This window comes from Chiloscyllium plagiosum, chromosome 4, assembly GCF_004010195.1.
Source record: "Chiloscyllium plagiosum isolate BGI_BamShark_2017 chromosome 4, ASM401019v2, whole genome shotgun sequence".
NCBI lineage: Eukaryota > Metazoa > Chordata > Chondrichthyes > Orectolobiformes > Hemiscylliidae > Chiloscyllium > Chiloscyllium plagiosum.
In genome coordinates this window covers 14,290,659-14,310,863 of record NC_057713.1, presented here as the reverse complement: position 1 = coordinate 14,310,863, position 20,205 = coordinate 14,290,659, and the positions used below count along the sequence as shown (strand labels likewise).

The 20,205-nt window shown below is 39.6% G+C and overlaps 1 protein-coding gene across 1 annotated transcript in view; it reads right to left on the bottom strand.

The window, feature by feature from the left end:
* LOC122548766 (piezo-type mechanosensitive ion channel component 2) overlaps positions 1-20,205 on the bottom strand; it is a 746,345-nt gene that overhangs the window by 394,630 nt on the left and 331,510 nt on the right. The window contains exon 4 of the mRNA XM_043687533.1: positions 9,298-9,340. Within this exon, the coding sequence (XP_043543468.1) occupies positions 9,298-9,340 (43 nt within the window). The remainder of the gene's footprint in view (positions 1-9,297; positions 9,341-20,205) is intronic.

Here is a 20,205-nt window from a genome sequence, read left to right as displayed (position 1 = left end):
ATATCATGAATATCCATTAACAACATCTTAGGGCAGGTTCCAGGGCACCAACCACATGCACGCTGCATCCACAAACCTTAACATCTGACAGCCTCTCCGAACCATCATGGTATCTTTCTGATCCACTTTCAGGATGCTTCTACATTTTAAAGCTGGACTTTGGGTGCTGTCTATCAGTTCAATGCTTCTGCAAGGAAACCTTGTGCACGTGGTCACGCACTGAGCTCATAATTGAAACAGGCTGCATTTCAACTGTTCTACAGCTATCAGTCACTTAGTACTTAGTCACAGCATCACTGCCTTACTTTGCCTCTTAGCCATAAATATAAGAGTTCCAATATTCTGAAGGCCAACAAAAACAGAATCAATATTTGCATCTCATGTTTCTTTATGTTTTATTAATTCAAATCCTGCAGTACCACAGAAGATCAATGCTATTTTTAAAAGGTTACTGCAACTGTATCTCATTTATTTATTTCTTTTGACTTATCTCTTGACTGTGTCTATTTATTTGTCTGTTTTTGTGTGAGTGGGAGCAAGAATCAAAGAAGATTAGGTTTGAATCATAGGCCTTACTTAGACTACCTGTTTGCTTTGCTCTGCTGAAGCTACTGTACTATTAATAAATTGTTAATTAACTTGGTGTCTGGTATTATTGATTCACAAAGTTTGGTACTAGTTATTGAAAAGGTCTGCTTAGGAACCATTGGGCTCAATTTTAAGGGTCACTGATGTTTTAATTTTACTGTGGTACAGATAAAGGAATAGACAGTCTGATTTGATTTGACTTCGAGGGTACAGAGGGTACAGCTCTACGTAGTGTTCCACATAGACTTCAGGTCTTAGCGGTCTTGTACAATCCTGCACATCCTTTGATATCCAGGGTTTTCGGGGATAGTTGGTCCTTCACATCTGCAGGAACATGTTTACCCTGCATTCTCACTATTATCCTATGAGCAACATAGGAAAATAGGAATAGGAATAGGCCATTTGGCCATTTAAGTCTGCATGCCATTTAATATGATCATGGTTGATCATCCAATTCAACACACTGCTCCTGCTTTCTCCTCACATCCTTTGATCCCTTTAGCCTTAAGGACTACATCAAACACCTTCCTGAAAATATTCAATATTTTGGCCTCAACTACTTTCCATTTCTACAGAATTCAACAGGTTCATCACTAAAAAAGGCGAAGAAATTCCTCATCTCAGTCCTAAACAGTCAACCTCATAGCCTTAGACTGTAATCTCTTGTCCTGGATTCCCCCATCATCCAGAATATCTTCCCTGTTTTTTACTCTGTCTGGTTTTCTTCGAACATTATTGGTTTCTATTAGATTCTCTGCCACCTCCCACCCCCCCACCCCCAACAACCTTCCTCCTAAACTCCAGCAAATATAGTCTTAATCAATATAGTCTATCTTCATATGCCAGGCCTGTAAGCCCAGGAATCAGTGTGGTAAACTCCCTCGATAGCCAGAACATTCTTTCTCAGATAAGGAGACCTAAATTGCATACAATATTTGAGTTGTGGGATCACTAAGGCCCTATACAATTGTAGCAAGATATCCTTCTTTTGTCCTCAAATCATCTTGCTATGAAGGTCCAAATACCATTGTATTCTTCAATATCTGCTGCACCTGCGTGTTTATTTTCAGCGACTGGTGTAAAAGGACATCCGGGTGTCATTGCATTTCTCACTTTTCAATCTATTGTCATTCAGATAATAATCTGCCTTCCTCTTTTTGCTAGCAAAGTGGAGATAACCTCACATTTATCAATATTATGCTTCAGCTGCCATGCATTTGCCCACACATTAATTTTGTTGAAATCAAATTGGAGCATCCTTGCTTTCCCTTCTATTTTTCACCCTCCCACTCAGTTTTGTGTCATCTTCAAACTTAAAGACATCACATTTAGCTCCCTCATCCAAATCATTAATATATATTGTAAGTTGGGGTCCAAGTGCTGTTCCCTGCGGTTCCCCACTAGTTACTGGCTGCTTGGAAAAGTCACTTGGAAAATGACCCATTTATTCCTACACTTTGTTTCCTGTCAGCAACCAGTTCTCTATCCATGACAGTATATTACCCTTACTCGAATATGCTTTAATTTTACGTACTAATCTCTTATGTGATGATGTAACGGAAACTTCATAACTTTAATAACTGTTGGAAAAATCAACAAAGATAAAGTGTTACACATGGATTGAAAGAAGCAGCAATAAATCTTTTTTGGGAATAAGCTGTTTCTTGAGATGAAATGAACAATGAGAAACTATTATAAAACAAGTTACAGCAACATATGAATTAACCATCCCCTAGGAAAAAATAACATATAGAAGCTGCTTCCTGGGAGACAGGGTATAACACTGTTTGACAATCTACTGCCTCATGGCAATGTTCTGAAGTAAAGAAGTTAATTACAGGAAAAAGCTGTGTTTTAAACAGATAGCTAACCCCAAACGTAACAAGGAACAAATAAGTTATTTTTTATGAGAGGGCAAGCTACAGACTTGAGGTCTCCAAAAGAATAATCAATAATGAAGATGAAAGAATCTAAAGGCTTTCAATAATGCCACACCACAACTTGTAAGAGAGGAACCTGTATAAGCATCCAACATCAGAACAGCTCAACAGCAGAACTTCAAAGAACAACACTGCACAAGGACTGAACCTTGGAAATTTCCAGAGACAGATCACTGTTAATTGAAATCCTGGCCAGATGTCACCATTAATTTGGTAATAGCTAAGTTAGGTCGCAGGTTTATACTTGCTTACATGAGTCGAATGATTTATTGTCACTTGCATTTTTACCATGAATAATATAACAAAATACAATGAAAAGCTTTAATTATCACCACAATACAACAACATTTTGAATAGTTTAAGAATACAAAGATATAGTTGAAAGAGAGTCTATCTTCATTCCACCACCTCCACCATGAATCCTGTGCCCTGAGCCAACTCACCAAGACACCTGTGCAGCCATCCATTCTCCACTGCACTGGATTCACCAAAGTAGAAGGCGCCATTCTTCAGACACCATTTCTTCACTGTTGGGACCACTTCGCCGACGTTCCGCCGATGCCAGGTCCCATGCTGGACCCTCACTTGCCATGCGACAGGAACCCCTGGCTTTGCTGCTACCACTGTTTCGCCAATAACCAGGATTCCCCTGGTTACTCTTAATAAATTTTAATTTATTGTTTCAGAATTTGGTTGTCTTTGCAATTTCTTGATAAGTAACCAAATTAAATATAGGTTGTGATGATTTACCCACAATAGTGGGACCTTATCAAAAGCCTTCCAAAAATCTGATTGGCTCTATCTTATCAACCTACTCATTACAACCTCGAAAAATTTCAGAGGCTTTGTCAATTCATGGTGAGTGTTCAATTCTGTTACTGTTTCTAAGTGTTTTACTATTAATTTTTTATAATGGACATTTGCATTTTCCACAATACCAATGTTACCCTCACCAGTCTATAATTCTGTGTTTCTCTCCATTTCCTTTTACAAATAGTGGGGTTCTATTATCTACCTCCAATCCTTAGAAACTGTCCCAGAATCTTTAGAATCTTGAAACATCACAATCAATGCATCTATTATTTTTAGGGCTATTTCTTTACGTATTGTCAGATGTAGGTCATCGGGCCGTGGGATTTACTGGCTTTTAGTCCTATGAAATTCCCCAACATCATTTCTTTACTGATATTGGTTTCCTTCAGTTCCTCCCTCTTACCAGACCTTGTGTTCCCCAACATTGTTGGGACATTATTTGCATCCTCCTTTGTGAAGACAGACAAAATATGTATTTAATTAATCTGCCATTTCTTTGTTTCCTGTTATAACTTCCCTGTTTCTAATTGTAAGAGACTTACAATTATCTTTACTCATCTTTTCTCTTCACATACCTATAGAAACTTTTATAATCACTTTGCATGTTCCTTGTAAGCTTACTCACGTACTCTATTTTCCTCTTCTTAATCGTCCTTTGCTGAAAACTAAACTGCTCCCAATCCTCAGATCTGCTGCTTTTTGGGCCAATTTGTATGCTCCTTCATTAGATCTAATACTAGCCCTAATTTCCCTTATTAGCCACTTTTCCCATTTCATTTATCTGCCAGACAGTTCCGCTATGCACTCTTTAAATGTTCACTTTTATCTATCTACTGTCATCTCTTTACTAACATTCCTCAATTTAACATAGCCAGCATGTGTTACATAATTGTAGTTTCCCTTATTTAGATTCAGGACAGCTTTGAATGTCTTTGACTGCTGTGATGTGAATTATTCTGCAAGTAGGTGCTTCCAGTCCACTTTGGCCAGATCCTGTCTTATCTTATTAAAATCAGCTTTCACCCAATTCAGAACCATTCTTTCCAGTCCATCTTTGTCCATATCTATAATTACCATAAGTCTTCCTGAATTACGGTCACTAAAAGTCAAAATCTCCTCCACTGCCAGATCTAACAATTACTTGGCTTTGTTTCATAGAATTAAGCCCTGCACCACCCCTTTTTAATGGTCTTTCTATATTCTCGATTAAAAAGCTCTCCTGAACAGATTTTAAGAATCTCACTCTCTCTTTCACTCTTGTCCGCCACAGTTAAGACTGGGGAAGTTGAAAGTATAAATAATAGGGTTATATGTAGCTACTACCCTATTATTTTTACACTTCTCTGAGATTTGCTAATGTATTTGTCTTTCTGTCTCTCCCAGACCTTCAGCAAAGTTATTGTTTCCATTTTAAGTTCAATCCTTAGGGCCTCATTTGAGGAGCTTTCAAAGGTATCATCCCTTCTCACTGCAGAAATTGTTTCTTTGATCAAGATTGTAACACCTCTTCCTCTTTTATAACCCCCACCTCCCCACCCCTAATCTTGCCTCAAGAGTCTATGCATTGGATACTGAGCTACTAATCCTATCCCTCCCTCATCTGCGATTCCATGATAATCATGATATTACATCCCCACGTGTTAATCAGCACTCTCCACTCATCTGTCTTATTTGCAAAACTATTTCATTAAAATAAGTGCTAACCAGCATTATTGTGTTTCCTTGTGTCTTGGCTAATTCGCACTGCCTTCTAGACTGACTTGGTTCTTCTTCTTTACACATCTGAGCATCAGCCCCCTCCCCTATATATCCCACCTCCCCACCAAATTATTTTAAACCTACACCAACCAGAGTAGGAAACGTCTCTGCAAGGAGGTTGGCCCTATTATGGTTCAGGTGTAACCCATCAGACTGAAGCACCTACTTGCAGAAGAATTCACATCACAGCAGTCTCACCTTCACCAGAAATGAACCCAATAATCCAGGTGCCTAAAGCCCTCTCTTGTGCTCAAATCTTCAGTCACACCTGTTTTCATCTGTTCTATCCACCTATTTCTATACTGACTAGCACATGGCACCAGAAGTAATCAAGAGATTACAACCTTTGAGGTCCTAGTTTTTCAATCTAGATCCTAGATTAAATCCTAGATGCTACCTGGATCCCTATATTCTTGATGCAGGACCTCAGGCTTGGAGGGCTGAAGGGCCTGTTCCTGGGCTGTACATTTTCTTTGTTCTTTGTTCTCATCCCTCTTTTTACCTATGTTCTTGGCCCCAATGTCAACCACAATCTCTGAGTGCTTTCCTCCGACTTCAGAATACACTGCAGACGCTCGTGACATCCTTAATCCTGACCCCAAAATCATGTTGGTATCACTTCTGTGGCTGCAGAGATGCCTGTCTGTACTCCTCAATATTGAATTACCTATCATTATTGTTCTTCATTTTTTCCTGCTCTTCTCTTGTGCAGCTCATCTCTGACTGCACTCTCTAGATGAACCATCACTCTACATGGAAAATCTGCTTGAGTGAGGTGTGCTTGGGGCTTTCCTATTTGTCTGCCACTCTTCTTCTGACTGACGGTCATCCCATTTCCTTTTGACTGCACTTGCTTCAACTGCAGCGTGTCCATGACTATCCATGTAATTCCTAGCCTCAAACATGCACTGTTGTCCGTCAGCAAATGCTCAAGCTGATCAAAACATTGGCACTTCGTGCAGATGTGTTCATGCAGACTGTCAGCAGTGCCTCAGATTTTCCACATACTACATGTCATGTAACACCTGTGACAGAGTTCCCTACTATACCTTAGTCTTAGTCTTAAACTGACTTCACTTACGTTAATTTTACTCTCCTTCCCTTACCCTAGTTTGGCTTACTTATATTACTTTATTATATTGGTCCTGACTTTCATTTATTTTTTCATTTTATAGCAATTTCCAAAATAGTCCCTAGCAGGAGTTTGTTACCAGTGAACGAACGTAACACATTTTCTGCAATAACATTCTTGTTTTTTTTCATCAAAAACTGATCACAGGACACTTTGTTAAACCTGGTGAGATGATCTATGACCATTTCCTGAAGAACAGAATTCAGGTTGCAATCAGAATTAGACATCTACCATCAGTTTACAGCTGTCATTGATTCATGAGGGTTTACAGCTTGGAAACAGGCCCTTCGGTGCAACTTATCCATGCATTCAATTTTCACAATAAATCTTGTCCCATTTGCCTACATTTGGTCCATATCCCTCCATGCCTATCCCATCGATGTACCTGTCCAAATGTTTCTTAAATGACAAAATTGTCTTCCTCTACCACTCTCTGCATGAAAAAATTGTCCCTCTGGATTCTTTCATATCTCTCCTTTTACATCTATCCCCTCTAGGTTTAGACTCCCCTACCATGGGGAAAAGCTGTTGGCTATCAATCTTATCTATGCCTCTCTTGATTTTATAGATTTTATAAGGTCACTCCATAGTCTCTTATCCTTCAGGGAAAAAAGTCACAGCCTATTAAGTCTCTCCTTAAAGCTCAAACTGTCCAGACCAGGTAGCAACCCAGCAAGTCTTTTCTATGCTCTTGCCAGTTTAACAATATTCTTTCTGTAGTACAGCAACCAGATCTGTATGCAGTACTCCAAATGTGGCTTTATCAACATCTTGTACAACTGCAACAAGATGTCCCAACTCCCATACTCAGTGTTCTGACTGATGAAGTCAAGCATGCTGAAAGTCATCTTCACCACCCTGTCTACCCGTGACTCCACTTTCAAGGAGCTCTGAACCTGTATTCCTAGATGCCTTTGTTCTATAACACTCCCCAGGGCTCTACCATTGACTGTCTAAGTCCTGGTCTGATTTGACCTATCAAAATGCAATAACTTGCATTTATCTAAATTAAACTCCACAAATTTACTAACCATACCTCCTAAATTCTCATTCAAATCGCCTGCATGTATGATAAATAATGTGGACCCAGCACTAATTTAATCCTCCTTTGCTGAAATCTGAACTGCTGTCGATCCTCAGGTCTACTAGTATTTTTGGTCAATTTATGTGCTCCTTCACTGTATCTAATATTAGCCCTAATTTCCCTTGTTAGCCATGATCAGGCCACCTTTCCCATGGCATTTATGTGTCAGACAGGAATGAAAAATTGTTGCAGATCCTCCATGCAGTCTTTCAATGTTTGCCTTTGTCATCCCTTTACTAACATTCTCCAGCTGTCCAAAATTTGATTTCATTGTCAGAAAATTCATTGGATGTGAGAAGTCATCACCTTTAATCCTCACTTCCAGAAGGCCAACAGGAATTGTTTCTGCTCTTTGTCTTAATTATCTCGTGGAGACTTGCCTTTTTATATAGTGTTAAGTATCTTCGTACTTGAGAGTGAAGCAATAGATGTTTAGTTCCTGGTCATATCTTAGGTGTTAAGGGTGCTTGTAACTTACTTTGAAAATAAGCTGAATTTATAATGGTCTAGATTTTCTGATGGCCAGATTTGTTACTGCAGCCTAGAGAGGAAATAGACATGAGAGTTCTGAGGAATCTGCACCATAGAACACTGCAAAGTCCAATCCCCATAACTGAAGAAATGGTATGAGACAAACCATTGGGACGAGAGACAGATAGTCCCCTGGGGCTGATAGCTTGCATCCTAGGATTCTAAAAGAAGTAGCTACAAAGATAATGGATGCATCATTGTAATTTTCCAAAAATTGTTGGATTTATAGCATGTAGAAATCCTTCTTCACCACCCTGTCTACCTGTGACATAAATATGTCACCAATTATTGCCAGATATGCCATATATGTCAGGTAGTGGAGCAACCTCAATGCTCAATTTATTCCAAAAGCAGCTTTTGCAGAATCATATAGTGGGGCCTTAATAGATTATTTAAAGCCCCTACCTAAAACTAGGAATTGAAATCAATATCTTTTCATGAAAATATATGCCTCTACAAGATTCTGGAAAATTACTGTAAAAGTAGTGGTATAAAGTAGTATAAAAAAATTAGTTTTTTTTAGGCGACATGGATGACCCAAGGTAATGCAATCAGATCAAAACTCAATTCTATGTAACGAAATGATGGCTAGTTTGGAAATCAAACAATCCACACCTTCTGCTTATTATAGAATCCTGACAGTGTGAAAGCAGGCCATTTAGCCTATCGAGTCCACATTGATATTCTGAAGAGCATCCCAACCGCACCTGCGCTCCCCCCTGTCCTATCCTGTATTTCTCATGGCTAATCTATCTAACCTACACATCCTTACATATTATGGACAATTTACCATTGACAATTTACCTAGTCTTTACATGTTTGGACTGTGGGAGGAAACCAGAGCACGTGGTGGAAACCCACGCAGACATGGGGAGAATGTGCAAACTCAATACAGTCGCCTGAGGGTGGAAAGAAACCCTCAACGCGTCCCTGGCACTGTGAAGCAGCAGTGCTAAACACTGAGCCACCGTTTAGTTTTGGCACTGAAACTACACACCATTGGATTGTGGTTAAGCAAGGGCCCTGGAAAAAAATCTTAAAATTTGATGTGTACAGAGACAATACCATAAATTCAGCATATCTGTCAGCAATTGTAACATCCAATTTAGCAGACAGTCTTGAAGGCTGCTGTCATTCATTATAGATTAATTACAAATTGTAACTGACTCTGAAATGAAGCTCTTTCACTTGCTGCTAAATGAAACAACACCTGAAATATCCACTTTGTTTTGTGATAATGAACAAGAAGATGTTTAAGGCTGCATAGAAAAAGCCAATACTATTTTGCACACAGGGTGCAACCTGCAGATGATTACCAGGGAATTAATTATCAAGTGCATATTATTCTACATCAAACAGACTATTTCATTACATCAAACCTCATAAAATAAGTAGGATTGCAATTTTGTTTTATCCATAAAGAATCCTGTCTATAAAAAAAAATAACTCACCTTTCAAATCCTATCTGCCGGAAGCTCTTTTCCCAATCTGTGCCTAGAAAAAGTGAAGCATGAATTAATTAATTACGATAGTCATTGCTTAGTAGAATTCAAAGACTTGAACGGATACATACAAAGTATAAATAGTAATTCACAAATTTCCAATTGATCCTAGATTCAATTATCCTAGGCCCAATCATCATCAACTAGTTTACCAAACACTTTCCCTCCATTGTAAGATCAGAAATGGGGGTGTTCACGGGTGTTTGCACAATGTTCAACATCATTTGAAACTCCTCTGATAATAAAGCAATTCATGTTCACTGGAAGACATGAATAACATCTAAATTTGACAAGTCATATTTGTGACACATAAGCGCCAGACAATGACCGTTTCCAATAACAGACAATCTAACCATAGTCCCTTAACTTTCGATGACATTATCACCACTGAATCCATCACTATCAACATGCTAGGGGTTTCCATTGACCGGAAACTGAACTGGATTTGCCACATTAATACTGTGGTTACAAGAGAAAGTCAGAGGCCAAGAATCCTGCAGCAAGTAACCCACCTCTTGACTCCCCAAAACCTGTTCACCATTACAAGGCTCAAATCAGGAATATAATGGAATATTCCCCAATTGCCTGGATGGCCACAGCTCCATAAATATGCAAGAAATTTGACACCATCCACAACAAAGCGACCCACTCGTTCAATACCATATCCACAAACATTCACACCCCACTGACACTCAGAAGATATAGAGTGCAACACAGGCTTACCAAGGCTCCTGAGACATCACCCTTTAAATTCATGACCACTAGCATCTAGAAGAAACAGGGCAGTAGATTTTTGGAAACAAACCAGATGTAAGTTTCCCTCCAAGCACAGGTCGGTAGAAATTCCCTTCATTTAAACATTTGGAAGACTGAAACTGTTTTCAGTCCCCACTTCTGATGGTAGCAGAGTAAGACATTCCAGCCAGAGCTCCTCTGCTCTGTCTGTTCTTTTTCTTTTTTTCTCTTTTTTTCTCCTTTTCTGAGTTTTTTTTCAACTTTTGACTTAAACTTATCTGGAGAGGATTGGAGGAGGTGACTCCAAACTCAAGGCTGCTGCTGGCGAATCCCAGAGGTGAGTTGATGGGGCAGACACTGGTGCAGGTAAGCAAGTCCCAGAAGAGAAGCCAGCATGGGAAAGTGAATTCCGGAGGGGGGAAGCTAGTTCCAGAGCGGGAAAGCAAGTTCTGGAGCTGAGTCTGGCTTGGGTAAGTGAGTCCAGGAGTAGTGGCGTGAGGCCGGTGGGGAGAGGCAAGTCCTGGAGCAGCGGTCCGCATGGGAAAGTGAGTCCCAGAGCAGCAGCCAGCAGAGGGAAGCGAGTCCCAAGAAAACCTACCTTGTAGCAGCTGAGAGCCAGCACGGAGCAGACTGGAGGCTTGGATTGGAGTGAGGACAGGTTGTTAGACTGGAGTTTGGTGCGGTCAGTCAGATCACATGTGGAAGTCCCTGCCTGAGCTACTGCAATGTAATGCTTATTTGTAACTTGTTTATCTGACTGTAATGTCTTTCCTTTTAACAATATCACATTTCTAACTTATGCTGTAAATCACTGTAAAGTAATGCAATTACTTTTATTTTTTGTTCCTCTTTTGTATCTGAGATTTGTACCTAGGTACTTTGTACCTAAGATTTCACTATACTACAGTACTTCTCTACTTGATTACACATGATAATAAAAGATATTCCATTCTATTCATTGCCTCACTATATAATCTCCCTCTCTCATTCTGGCAACAGTCTCAGATAAACCAGTCTGTTCACAATGCTGGTCTTACAGTTAACCCCAAGATGAGCTATAAACATCACATTTGTGCCATTACTAAGGCCAACTAATTCAATATCACTGTCCCTTCTTACTGGCTATGAAACCTTCACTCATGCCTTTGCTGTCTGTAATAAACTTGACTACTTATTCCAACATTCAATGTGATGGACTCCCACATTGTACTCTTGAGGTCCTACAATGGTTTGCTGCTGATACCTTACACAAGATCACATTCTTGTACGTACTTACCCACATTCTCATTCTTGTTTTCAACTCCCTCTATAGTTTTGCCACTGAATATCTCTGTAACATCCTCCAGCCCACAACTTTCCAAGATACCTGCTCTCCTCTAATTTTAGTATCTTGAGCATCCATAATTTTAATCCCTCTGCTATTGGTATATGTGGCTTCAGATGCTCAGATGCCCAATACTCTGAAATTCCCTCCAAACAGTGTCAGTCCCTTTGCCTTACTTTCCTGCTTCAAGATGCACTTCTTTGACAAGCCTTGTGCTCATCTGACTTACTATCTCCTTATATGGCTGAGCAACATACTTTATTTTAATGCTCTTGTCAAGCACACGTTATTATGCTAAAGAGATTATATAAATAAAAGTTATGCTATTGTTGCTCTGATGGCATAAAATTTTGCTAAATCTCAACATTTTCTGGATAAACAGGACATTTGGATTCATTGATGAAGTAGCATTTAGGTACAGTCCCACCACGTAATAAGTTTACACTTTTGGTCATGTTATTCTAAGAAGGCATTGATCCTACAAGAAGAAAGGACACGATTATGAGTAGGAAGAATATAAGACAGAAAGAAACAAGCAGTAGAGATGATTATTATTTTGAAGGATGGACACTAGCTCAGTAAAGAGGAACTTAAGAATTAAAGCATAGCAAAAGGAGTTAAATTGAACAGTTTTCTGGTAGAGAGTGATATAAAAGCTATTAGAGGAAGAAAGGGGACCATAAAATACAAAAATTGATGTAGAAGTGAGGATGAAAATAAATCGCAAATATTTTGAATGGTTACTTCCTTCAAATATTCAATGCACCACATGTCCTCCACACTCAGAGATGGCTAAGCACAATTGATGCCTATGTTATATCTGAGCTGGACAGAGTGAAATAGCACAAAAACAAATAAATTTTGAGAGACACTTGGCTTTGATTCCAGAGCTGACAGAAACTAGCAAGAAGATTCGCAAGATACTGACAATCACCCATTTGGGAATCACTGGTCTCTGCGAGATGTCAGTAAATTAGAAACAGGTTAATATGGGAACTGCATTCCTTACTAATCTTTAAAAGTGCTTGCAAAGGTACTTTGTGATTGATGATCTGTAACAACACACCTGCACATAGAAGTCTTCATTTAAATGGATACAAAATCCTAGCTGTAACCACCCCAGTGAAATCAAATTGTAGTGATCAAAATTATGTAACAGAACAGAACATGACTTTTAAATTAACCACTCTGTAACTATAAACTAAGAAACATGATTTTGTCATGCAAGAAAGAATTGTAAACATTTTCCAACAATAAGGCATATGTGAAGCAGCAAACTATATCATGAAACTTGCTGAACTGTAATTGTAGGAGATATGGAACAAACTAAACCTACAGATAATTTGTTCAAAGATATGTGGCCTTTAGTCTGAGGACACCCTTACACAATTCTAAAAAGGAACAACTCATCATCATCTAAGCATAAACCGGGAGCAACAAAGATGTTCTGAAGGGAGAGAAGGAAGCACTTCACTTTATTATTGAGATTTTCATCAAGCTGTTGAAATATTATGCATAAAAATCAAACTCTCTTTTTCAACATCAAGAAACTATTCTGACCATATTTTACCAACTGCTTTGCCATTACCCTCGTTGTTAAGTACTTTAGAAAATTCAGCCATGTGCATGTGAATTCAACAAGTTTGATAAATTATAGGCTGGCATCAGGTAAAATAACAAAAACCAACTTTAAATTATGAAAAAGGGGACTTTTTGTTTTAGCGAATCTAGCCGAAACATGTGACTTCTGATACTTTCATTGCAATACCAAACATTTCTCCTTAGACATCTAAAAGCCCTGTTTGCTTTGAGTATTAATCACTGAATACAGCATTTTCACTGGAGATTGTATTTAAGATGAACTCCAGGTACAGCTCTACATCTGCCCAATGTAAAATTTGATTATGAGGCTTAAGGCTACGTGTTAGTTCTATTCTACTGGTGCATCATTTTTGATAGTAATGGGCATGATGCAACATTTTTAAATATTGAACGCCATCTCCCTTTAGTCCCACTGTTTTTGCAAATCCAGAAGATAATCTTGCCTTGGATGATATGATTTTATCTTGATGTGAAACCACACAGTCATCTGTAACTAGTCATACATTTTTTAAGTTTGTTGGGAGAATTGTTTTTGTACATCAAGAGGAGTAATGGTCCCAACAGAGCACCCTGTGGCACTCCAGAGAATATGTCTCCAGAAAAGGAAAGAATTCCCTCCAATACACACCGCATTTTATCTTCTGCTGATGCAGACATGCCAAATCCATTTTAATAAAGTTGCCCTAATTCCATAGTAGTGAAGCTTGGGTAAGGACTTTTTATCAACAAATTTGCCAAGGACTTTTCGGAAATCCAGTACTGTCATAATGAAGAGTTTCCTGTCTTTCAAAACTTCAAGTTTCTTGTAATGTTAAAAATAATTTCCCATTGAATCTTTGCATTTTTCACTTAGTTATTTTCCAATCAACCTATTGAGAGATATTACACACCACTGGAGCACGTAAGACACGTTATTGACTATATCTGTTGCTCCCGATGCGGTCTCCTCTATATTGGGGAGACAGGACGCCTACTCGCACAGCGCTTCAGAGAACATCTCCGGGACACACGCACCAATCAAACCCCCCCACCTTTCAGCTCAGCACCATCCTCATGACCTGTCCCATCTGCACATCTTCCTTCCCACCTATCCACTCCACCTTCCCCTCCAACCTATCACCTCTACCCCCACCTCCATCCACCTATTGCATTCTCAACTACCTTCCTCCCAGCATCACCCACCCTCCCATTTATCTCTCCAGCCCCCAAAGTTCACAGCCTCATTTCTGATGAAGGACTTTTGCCTGGTTCTCTGATGCTGCCTGACCTGCTGTGCTATTCCAGCACCACACTCTTGATTCTGATAACTCCAGCACCTGCAGTACTCCCTTTCGCCATGTAAGACTTGAACCTGGGACTCCTGGCTCAGAGGTAGGAACACCAGGACTACACTACAAAAGACCCACCAAGCATTTTCCACTTCCTAAGTACCTGCACAAGTTCAACTTTGGTTAATCTTAGTTACCATTTATTAAAATTCAAGTGCTGTGGCTTTCCACAGCCAATTGTAACCTCAGCCAAACTGCTCATATAAAGACAAAAATTGGAACAATTATAGAGTCATAGAGTCATACAGCACAGAAACTGGCCCTTCAGCCCAACTCACCTATGCCAACCATGTTTCTTAAAATGAACTAATCCCATTTTCTTGCATTTAGGTCATTTTCCTCTGAAGCTTTCCTATTCATGTAGTGTCCAAATGTCTTTTAAATGTTGTAATCATACCAGAGCTTCTACCACGTCAGTTGCTCAGTTGTAGGAATGATATTTTTAAGCTGGAGAGGGTTCAGAAGAGATTTACCATAGTGTTGCTATATATGGAAGTTTTGAGGTATAAAGAAAGGCTGGCCCTTCAGGTCCCTTTTAAATATTTCGTCTCTCACTTCAAACCTATGCCCTCTAGTTATCCATACCCTCTAGTTTTGGACTCCCCTACCCTTGGTAAAAGACCTTGGCTATTCACCTTAACCATGTCCCGCATTATTTTACAAACGTCTCTAAGGTCACCCCTCAGCCTCCTATGCTCTAGGGAAAAAAGTCCCAGCATATCCAACCTCTTCTTATAACTCAAAATTGTACACAGTACTTCAAGTGTGGCCTTCCCAATGGCTTCTATAGCTGTAACATGATTTGACTGATGTAGGCAAGTATGCCAAATGTCTTCTTTACTGCTCTGTTTGCCTGTGATACCACTTTCAAGAAATTATGTATTTGCACCCCTAGGTCTTTTTGTTCGGCAGTACTCCCCAGGGCTCTGCTATTAACTGTATAAGACGTGGCCCAAGCCAGTAAAACCATCAAAATTTGAAAGCAAAACAACAGGTTCAGTTTCAGATAGAACCTCTTCATTATAATTTGAGTGTCTCTATTTAGGGGCTGACATACATGTATCATTTTCTCTTTCAATCTCAGCTCACTGCATTCAGCAGGTGGGACAATTATGCATTAATTAAAATTACAATTGACCATTATATAATGTGATCGCATGATTACAATTTAGTAATTTACCTTTTCTTAAAATCAGTTTTGTTAGCATGAGTATTGGATGTTCTCATGATCCCTTCCAACACCTCTATTGTTGCCAGCCCATCATTGAGACTCTAATGATGACCATGAAACTATTGTTTAATGCTGGAGAAAAACTTATCTAGTTCACTAATGCCCTTTAGGGGAAATAAATTGCCATACCTACCTGATCTGACCTACATGTTACTCTAGACCCACAGTAATATGGACGACTCTTAAATGCCCTCTGGGCAATTAGGAATGGATAATAAAAGCTGGCCAGGCTCAAAACGAAATTATTATTTTGTACTAAAGCTTTGAACAATACTCTAACATGATCATGTCTTTTCAACACATAGATTCCTCCTATTGTGAATTTTTTGTGCATGCATAAATATTTATAAATATTAGAGAGTGCAGATTGCAAAATATAAAGTACTGGCATTATATCAAAGAAAATAGTAATTCTATGGAACAGTGAAAGAAACTGTCACTACTATGATTATCATCATCACCTTATCATTATACTGATGACTAGAGAAAACAGGATGGGCTATTCAAGCACTGAAATAAATGTCCTAAACAAACTATAGAATAATGAATGGTTTCCACGCACAAGCAATTAACAAGCAACCAAAAGAAGTGTTGTTTTACAACACAGGAAGCAAATTAGAGTCATATTAGAATCAAAACATTAAATCGGTTTCTATCTCTACAGATGCTGCCAGACTTGTTAAGTTTCTGCAGCGCTTTCTGTTTATATTAGCCATCTGTTAGCATTGTATGTTTTTTTGTCCTCAATTATGAGTTGCACATGCTATGTTTTGTCAACTCTGTTTTTTAAAATGAGCACTTCGAATCTAGTCAGATTAACATCACTGAGTTGTATTGGAGATAAAATCCATAGATGTTAATGAGTAAGTCTGGCTCTTCCAGTAGCCAAGAGATAGATTTTACAGCTCCCATAGGACATGATTTCAGCAGAAGTCACGTAAAACAGGTATATAGCCAACCTTGTTTCTGGCTGTTGTGTACTAATGTTTCACGATCAGTATGTCTGAATGCCTTTCAGAGAAATGCTAATGATGTCATCACTATATCATAGCATGTGACCTGAGAATATAGATGTTGCATAATCCATTTTACCAAAGCCCGTTCATCATTCACAAGGCACAAGTCAGGAATGTAATGGAATACTCCCCATTTGCTCAACGAGCAGCTCCAACAACATTCAAGAAGCTCAGCACCATCCAGGAAAAAGCAGTCTGCTTGATCTACCACCAATACTCAGTAGCAGCAGTGTGTACTATGTACTGCAGAAATTCACCAAAGATCCTTGGATCCTTCTAAACCCCCAATTACTTTTATCTAGAAGTACAAGGGCAGCAGATACATGGAAAGATGGCCACCTGGAAGTTCCCATCAATCCACTCACCATCCTGACTTGGAAATATATTGCCATTGCTTTATTGTCACTGAGTCAGAATCCTAGAACTCCCTCCCTAACGGCATTGTGGTCAACCCACAGCACGTGGATTGCAGCTGTTCAAGAAGGCAGTTCACCACCATCTTCTTAAGGGCAACTAGGGTCAGGCAATAAATGCTGGCTGGCCAGCAAAGAACACTCACATATCCCATAAATGGGTAAAAAGATAAGATTACTAGACTAATATCTGGAATGAATGGGTTATCTTATGAGGAAAGGTTAGATAAATGACCCTTGTATCCATTGGAGTTTAGGAAAGAAACAGGTACCTTTATGAGACATACAAGATCCTGAGGTGGCTTGACAAGGTAGATGTGGAGATGATGTTTCTGCTTGTGGAAGAATCTAAAACTAGGTGTCACTGTTAAAAATCAGGGGTCACTGATTTAAACCAGACATGAGGTTCTGAGTCTTTAGAACTCTTTTCCTAAAAAGATGTTAAAGAGTCAAAGTTTTTGCAGCCAGAAATAGGCCATTTGACTTAATGTGTCCATGCAAGTTATTAAATATCTATCTATTTAAATCCCCAAATTTCCAGCACTTGGCTCATAGCCTTGTATGCTATGGCATTTCAAGTGTTATTTAGATATTGTTAAATATCTTGAGGATTCCTACCTATACCAATCTTTTAGGCAGTGAAAAACATTTTCTACTGAGGGGAAATAGTGTTTCTCCCTATCAGTTTCCTGAAGAAGGGCTCATGCCCGAAACGTCGATTCTCCTGCTCTTTGGGTGCTGCCTGAACTGCTGCGCTTTTCCAGCAACACATTTTCAGCTCTGATCTCCAGCATCTGCAGTCCTCATTTTCTCCTTTCTCCCTATCAACCCCACTCATATCCCTCAGAATTTTGCACAGTCAGATTCCACTTCAGCTTTATCTGCTTGAAGGAGAACAACCCCAGCATGTGTCGTCTCTCTTCAAAGCTGAACTGCCCCAACTTAGGCAACTGGGGATGAAAGGAGCTGTTCCGATCAGATGAGCTCCACCTGAATCTTGTTGGGTCCAATGGTCTTGTGAATCACATAACTGTGGATAGGGCTTTAACCAAAATGGTGGGAGGATGGGTTCAGTTGCATGAAAAAATATGGAAAAAGTAGGGAGAGGGCTCAGTAGAGGTTAAAGTTTCTCGAACAAGTAATAGGCCAGAGTATATGAAAAGGGTCAGGAATTTAACTTCAGGCATAGGCGACAACTATGAGAAGGGAGGCAGTCAATGCAGGACTGAAGGTGTTGTACGTAAATGCATGTAGTATTAAGAATGCTTGTAGCGCAGAATGAAATTGGCAGGTACGATCTTGTGGGTACCACAGAGATGTGGTTGCAAAGGGATCAGCGCTGGGAACTTGGTATCCAAGGATACCTGCCCTACCAAAAGGCAGATGGGCATAGGGGATGGTGTTGCCTTGTTTGTAAGAAATTAGATGAATAGCAAGAAGTTGTATGGAATTGGGAGGCATAGAATTTATGTGGGAAGGATTGAGGAAGCGCAAAGGAAAAAGGACCGTGACAGGAATTGTATACAGGCCTCCTAGCAGTAGTCAGGATATAGGGAAGAAAATGAATCAGGAGACGGTAAAAGCATGTAAGAAAGGCACTATGACAATAATCATGGGGGACTTCAGTATGCAGGTGGACTTGGAAAATCAGGTTATCGAGTCATAGAGTCATAAAGCATGGAAACAGACTCTTCGGGTCCACATTGACCATGTTCCGAAACTAAACTAATCCCACCTGCCTATGTTTGGCCCATAGCCCTCCCAACCGTTCTATTCATGAACTTATGCAAATGTCTTTTAAATATGGTAACAGTACCTGCATCCATCACTTTCTCTGGAAGTTCATTCAACACGTGAACCACTCTCTATGCAAAAAGGAAGAAGCTTGGCATTCATCTTATCTATCCCCCTCATGATTTCATAAATCTCTAGAAGGCCATCTCTCAACCTTCAACATTCCAGTGAAAAAAGTTCCAGCTTTCCAGTCTATTTTTATATATCAAACCCTCTATTCCAGGTGACATCCTGATAAATCTTCTTGGAACCCTCTCAACTTTAATAATATCCTTATTATATCAGGGCAACCAGAACTGCACACAGTATCCCATACAACCTCAATATGACATGCAAACTCCTATACCCAAAGGTCTGAGCAATAAAGGCAAGCATGTTAAATGCCTTCTTAACCACCCTGTCTACCTGTGACACAAATTTCAAGGAATTATGCATCTGAACCCCTCAGTCTGTCTGTCCTACAACACGACCCAGGGCCCTATCATTAATTATATAAGTCCTGTCCTTGCCTGTATTACCAAAATGCAATACCTCACAGAAGTAGGATGTTTGCTGATGATTGCACAATGTTCAGCACCATTTGTGACTCTTCAGATACTGAAGCAGTGCATGTCTAAATGCAGCAAGACTTGGACAATATCCAAGTTCGGGCTATGAAGTGGCAGGTAACATTCACACTATGCAAGTACCAAACAATGACCATTTCCAACAAAACAGAATGCAACCATCACCCCTTGACATTCAATGGTGTTACCATCACTGACTTCACCTACTATCAATGTCCCAGAGATTACTGTTGACCAGAAACTAACCTGGACTTGCCATACTGATGCTGTGCTACAAGAGCAAGTCAGAGGCTCGGAATCCTACAGTGAGTAACTGACCTGTTGACTCCCCAGTGCCTATCTACTATATACAAAGCATGACTCAGGAGCATAGTCTTGGTAAAATACTCATTTGCTGAGATGAGCATAGCTGCAAAAACATTCAAGAAGCTTGACATCATCTGGGACAAAGCAGCCCACTTGCGTGGCATCACATCTACAAACATGTAGTGCGTCCTCCAATGACATTCAGTAACAGCAGTGAGTACTACCAAAGCACTGCTGAAATCTACCAAGGCTCCTTAAATAGCAACATTCAACCTGACTATCACAACCACCTAAAGGGCAGGACACCAGATACATGGAAATACCATGACCTTGAAGCTCCCCTCCAAGTCACTCAACATCCTGACTTCTAAATATATTACTATTCATTCACTGTAACTGGGTAAAAATCCTGGAACTCTCTTCCTAAAGGCATTGTGGATTTACCTAAACTAAATGGATTATAGCAGTTCAACACAACAGTTCACCATCACCTTCTCAAAGGCAACCAGGCATTGGCTCAGGCAGCAAAGCTAACCTCCTAT